This window comes from Apium graveolens, chromosome 8, assembly GCF_009905375.1.
Source record: "Apium graveolens cultivar Ventura chromosome 8, ASM990537v1, whole genome shotgun sequence".
Classification (NCBI taxonomy): domain Eukaryota; kingdom Viridiplantae; phylum Streptophyta; class Magnoliopsida; order Apiales; family Apiaceae; genus Apium; species Apium graveolens.
The window spans coordinates 10,946,581-10,952,580 of NC_133654.1; the positions used below are offsets into that span (position 1 = coordinate 10,946,581).

Genomic DNA, 6,000 nt, shown 5'->3' on the forward strand with positions numbered 1-6,000 from the left:
AAGCTTTCTTCCTGGATTGGGATCAACACCTTGGGTATGAGAGGATCCCGAGGCTTGACCCGCTTCTTTACCACTCGAGTCCTGATGGGTTTCATATTCCTTCTTAACTGAAAACAATAAGGTGAATAACAACAAAGTGGGTGAGCAAAAAATTGTTCAACAAGTCCGCAAAATATAAACAGTGTTAAAGCAATTTAAATAAAACTATAACCCGGGTATATCTGCAAAGATATAACCCCGCGAGGATAGAAAGAAGGTCATTACTGGCGAATACAAACGAACTAAACCGGACACAAGTTCGCATCTATACCCTGTTGATCAGCCAGGATACAGTGCAGATCTATATCTCACTATATAGATCCTTTCGGGCACCCAAGCACTACGGCCCATCTCAAGGATTTGGTTATGTCCCGGTCCTTAGGATTAAGTAAACTTAATCCCAAAGTATCATTATCCTGTCCCTGGAATAGCAAATGGAACAGTCGGTATGCTTTGACATATTCTAATCACCAGAATATATCAATAATTATGAGTAACAATTGGAATATGAATAATAAAGTCAAATGAAAAGGATAAGCAAGAATCGAAATGAACTATGAACAAGAGAATCAAAAGAGTGCAAGCGTGATAAGAATCTGAAGAAATATCACTATTCTGAAAATAAAATAGGGGAGAAATTTGCCTTCTACGCGACTCACTGCAATTAAATCACCTTCGTCTATCACCTACTCAACCTGCCTTGCTGGCTTAGCTTCTGTTAGCACAAATAGACTGGTTAAGTTAGTTCGTACTTCAATTGCATCTGAAATCGACTTCACATCGTTCCTACTGTCTACCCATGCGCTTATGACTGACTCGTATATTATATATTAGCAAGTAAGACTCGATTAATCACATAATACACATAAGCACATAAGCACATAAGTACATAATCATTTTTATAGTTAAAATAATTTTTAGAATCAAAATCGACTCGCTGATCGCTCCACTGATCACCATCTAACTCGTTTCCCTTTTTTCCGGAATTTTTCAAACTCTTCTCGGCACGCACTTCGACTGATAATCAAACAAATAACAAAGTCAACTAATTTCTAGAAAAATTTAGGTCTTAATGTCATTTTTAATGAAAAGAATTCATTTTTCTGTGTCAAAGGGCTTTCGTTTCACCCAAATCGGACTAACAGTCTAATTAATATTAATTAAACACTGATAATTCAATTTATTATTCAATATAAATAATTATTACTAATTTTTAAACCCTAAAATAATTTTTAAATAATTATTTAAGAAAAATCAGAGTCAAAAATGATTTTTCTATAATTTTTGGAATTAAAATGAATATGTTATGATTTATTGAAAATTATTTGATTGATTATCGAAGTAATTAATCATTTTTAAATAATTAATAAATAATAATTAACTATAAATAATTAATAAGTAATTATTCAATAATTTAAAATAATTAATCCCTAATTATTAGGATCAATTACAATTTATTACAAACATTTACAATTTACTATTACTTACTCGATTAGATCGATTATTTACAAATAAATAATAGATACAATTAACTGTTACGTTATTTACCGAATAATCAGTTATTATTCGGATCATGATCCAATTCACCGATCAACTACTCGTATTAATACGAGTTACTCACCCTTCTCGTATAATTATTGAAATATTACCGTTATTTTTATAATTTATACGATTTAAATCAATTATCTGGATTTAATTATTCGTTACGAATAATTATTACGATATTCTTCGAGTAATTAACTATTGCTCGAATAATAATCTATTTATCGTTCAATTACTCGTATGAATACGAGTTACTCGTTTTATGTAACTAATTATCGAATCTTTAAATAATAATATTCGATTAATTTTAATCTTTAATTATTAATTAATTACTTAATTACTAAATAATAAACAAATAAATAGATAAATAATTAGATAAACAATTCAATAAATAATTATTAAATAACTAAATTCAAATTTCTAAATTAAGAAAATAATTTAGAAATTATTATTAATAATTTTCAGAATTTTAATTATATTTTTAGAATTTACAAAACTAATTTCTGATTTTATAAAATAGAAATAATTAATATAAATATCAGAAACAGTTTTTAGGAAATGGAATTGGGTTTTAATGGATTGAAACAGGGTCAACCAACCGGGTTGACACCGGCTCTTCAAGAACACGAACCAGGTCGGTTCGCCCGTAACGGAATCTGGGGAAACGACCGTAACCGGCCGTCGCCCGTCGTAAAACTCCGGTAGCCTCGCCGGCGTTCCATTTCGAAGTTGTGACCCTCGATTTCGGCTGGAATCGATCCGTGATGCTCCCAGGAACTCACCTACACCGTCAACCACCCCTCTCCATCCCTCCTTCGATTTCTCCGATCACAACCCGAAGCTTCTCCGGTGGCTTCACCGGAAAACAACATCTCCCCCAAAATACAACCAAACTTATCGATTAATACATGAAATCGAAGCTATAGAGCTCCCTAATCGATTCCAATAGGCCACAACAATCAAAAACATCCAGAAATTAACAAAAATGAATTCAAAATTAACTAAAACACAAGAACTCGGAAACTACTTCCAGGGGTTATACGAACCAAATAAATACAGAAAATCATTCCTAAACTCAAGACAAAGCTATACAGACCCTCAAAACAATCAAACAATCCCTAAATCAAAAACGCCTAAATCAAACATAAACCCTAAAAACATGAATTGAAAATCGAAGATATAAAATATGAAATTGATAGTATAATCAGATAGTAGAGCTCAATAGCTTTCGATTGACTACTTACATGTCTGATTTGGAGGTCGGAATCACAATCCAATCGCTGGTTGAACTCAAGAACACCAAACCCTAATTTCTGGAAAATTGGGGAAATTGCAGAATTTCTGATTTTTAATTAATTAATTAATAATAATTAGGGTATTTATAGCTGAAAAATTAATACTCCTAAATAAAATTAAGGGGCTAATTATACATCTAATAAAAATATTTGGCCCTAATTTTTATAATTTTTGAGTATTAAAATTTAATTTATAATTATTTTATATATACAATATATATGCCAAAATTTTCCAAAAATTGTGAATAATGTAAAAATACAAAGAAATGGTATAAATAAAAGTCATATAATTTTATAAAAATAAAAAAAGTGATTTTTTTGGGGTTTTTAATACCCAATGGGGCCCAGAAAAGTCATTTTTCGTAAAACGATAAAATTTATAAAATGTCTAGATGTTCAGAATAATGCGATGGTAAAAGCCGTTTGATGAAAAATAAGGCCAATTATTTTATTTGAAATACTGGCTTTAAAATCATGGTTTGGGTCGTAAAACGTTTGAAATGAAACTTATGAATGCAAAATAAAATATCCGAAAAATATCTTAAAAATACTAGAATGACACAGAATACACGTAACACGTGGCAATTAGGGTTTGACAGATAATTACACATAATAACACATTAATACACATAATTTATTATAAATATGATATAATACAGACGTAAATTTCCCAGACGTTACACATATCGTAATCCGGGGGTAAATCAGGGGGCGATGACTACGATAAATACTCGCATGATTTTAAGAGGTTTGTGGCCGATGCTCAATAACCTTTATTTGAGGGCAGCGACTACCCAAAATTAGATTCGGTGTTAAAATTACATAACTGGAAAGCGAGATTCGGCGTGAGTGATAGCGCATTTAGCGATCTTCTCTCTACAGTTGGCTAATTCCTACCTCAGGATAATGCAATACCTGTTAACGCATATGAAGCAAAGAAGACTCTTTCGAATTTAGGCCTCGAGTATACAAAATTCCACGCGTGTCCCAATGAATGTGTTCTATACAGGGGTGTAAATGAGACTGCTTCGGAGTGTCCAAAGTGCAAGCTATCTCGCTGGAAGGTGGGTAAGGATGGTAGAGAAAGGTATAAAATCCCGGCAAAAGTTATGTGGTACTTTCCGATCATCCCGAGATTTAAACGAATGTTTAAATCTTCTTCGACAGCTGAGTTGTTGACATGGCATTCCAACCAAAGAATTCATGATGGCCAGATACGCCACCCTGCTGACTCTCCTTCTTGGCGGAATATCGATTACAGGTGGTCTGCCTTTGGAAGTGAGCAAAGAAATCTTCGACTAGTTTTTTCAGATCATGGTATTAACCCACATAACAATGGGCTGACCAATCGGTATTCTTGTTGGCCGGTAGTATTGGTAACATATAATCTTCCTCCTTGGTTATGTATGAAGAGGAAATTTATGATGTTAACTATATTGGTCTCCGGTCCACATGAACCAGGTAACAACCTTGTTGTGTTCTTATAACCGTTAGTTGATGATTTGAAAATGCTTTAGGAAGAAGGTGAACCGAATGTATACGATGCCTTCACAAAAACTTTTTTCACTTTTAGGGCGACTTTGTTATGGACGATTAACGATTTCCCGGCATATGGTAATTTGTGGGGCTATGTCAACAAGGGTTATTTGGGTTGTCCAGTGTGTGGTGATGATACCGTTGCTAACTATTTACCTTATAGTAGGAAAATATGTTACCAAGGTCATCGTCGGTATTTGCCTAGGCATCATCCATACAGGAAGAAGAAGGCAGCCTTTAATGGTCAACAAGAGTTTGGACAGCCAAGGCAACCCCTTTCCGGACAAGAGGTGTTGGCACAACAAGAAAACATTAAATTTTCTTATGGAAAGGAAGTAAAGAAGTCGAAGAAGGTGGACTGTGCTTGGAAGAAGAAGTCGGTATTTTTTGAGTTGGAATACTGGAAATTCCATCACGTTCGTCACTGCCTGGATATTATGCATATTGAGAAAAATGTGTGCGATAGTCTAGTTGGGACGATACTGAATTTAAAACACAAGTCCAAAGATAGTGAGGCATCTCGGCTAAATATGATGGAAATGGGGGTTAGAACTGATTTAGCTCCAGAAGTAGGAGAAAAAAGAACTTATCTGCCTCCTTCCAGTTTTACTCTAACAAAAGCAGAAAATAGAAAAGTGCTGAAATCACTCTCATCAATGAAGTTTCCATATGAGCATTCCTCAAACATCAGAAATTGTGTATCCATGGCGGATTTAAAGATATTTGGGATGAAGTCTCACGACTGCCATGTACTGCTTCAACAATTACTCCCGGTCGCAATTCGTTCTGTACTTCCGAAGAATGTTAGATTTAGCATAATAAGACTCTGCTTCTTTTTCAACACTTTGTGCAACAAAATTGTTGACGTATCAAAACTTGATAAATTGCAAGCCGATGTGGTATTAACCTTATGTGAGCTCGAAAAAATATTTCCGCCTTTTTTTTGATATAATGATACATCTAATAGTACACCTGGTCAGGGAATTGCGTTTATGTGGACCAGTTTTCTATAGATGGATGTATCCATTTGAGCGTTTTAATAAAGTGTTGAAAAGTTTCGTGCGAAACCGTTATTTTCCAGAAGGCTGTATAGCCGAAGCATACTTGAAAGAAGAATCTGTAGAATTTTGCGCTGAGTTTTCTAGAAATAGTTTCACAACTGCCGGTCTTCCGAAGGACCAAGGCAAACTTTCTGGTCCATTATCGGCTGCAACAGTTAAATCTGTTGAAGAGAAAGAACGAGATGAGGCGCATATACACGTCCTCTTAAACAACAGTGAAGTGTTTCCATATATTAAGTAAGTCACTTTTCTTTTTCTTTTTTTGATTAATTTTGTATAAGCATTATTTTAGTTTGTAACCGAAAAATTTATGTATTTTCAAAGGATGCATAAGGAGTTGCTTGAAAAAATTTATGAAGGAAAAAAATAGACTATTCGGTGGATGATTGGGGAGCATAATAGGCTATTTGCTGATTGGTTTGAGAACAAAGTTATGACTGAATTGAATGAGAAAGTCGAAGGTGTTTCTGAAACGATAAGGTGGCTAGTAGGAAAACCATCGTTTACTGTTTTGACTTTTGATGGCT

At 34.0% G+C, this 6,000-nt stretch overlaps 1 protein-coding gene across 1 annotated transcript in view; it reads left to right on the forward strand.

Moving 5' to 3' along the window:
* The window catches only part of LOC141679277 (uncharacterized), an 87,233-nt gene extending 81,519 nt beyond the window's left edge, over window positions 1-5,714 (forward strand). The window contains exons 3-5 of the mRNA XM_074485780.1: window positions 3,779-4,252; window positions 4,394-5,324; window positions 5,380-5,714. Of these exons, the coding sequence (XP_074341881.1) occupies window positions 3,779-4,252; window positions 4,394-5,324; window positions 5,380-5,714 (1,740 nt within the window). The remainder of the gene's footprint in view (window positions 1-3,778; window positions 4,253-4,393; window positions 5,325-5,379) is intronic.
* Window positions 5,715-6,000: the final 286 nt, after the last annotated feature.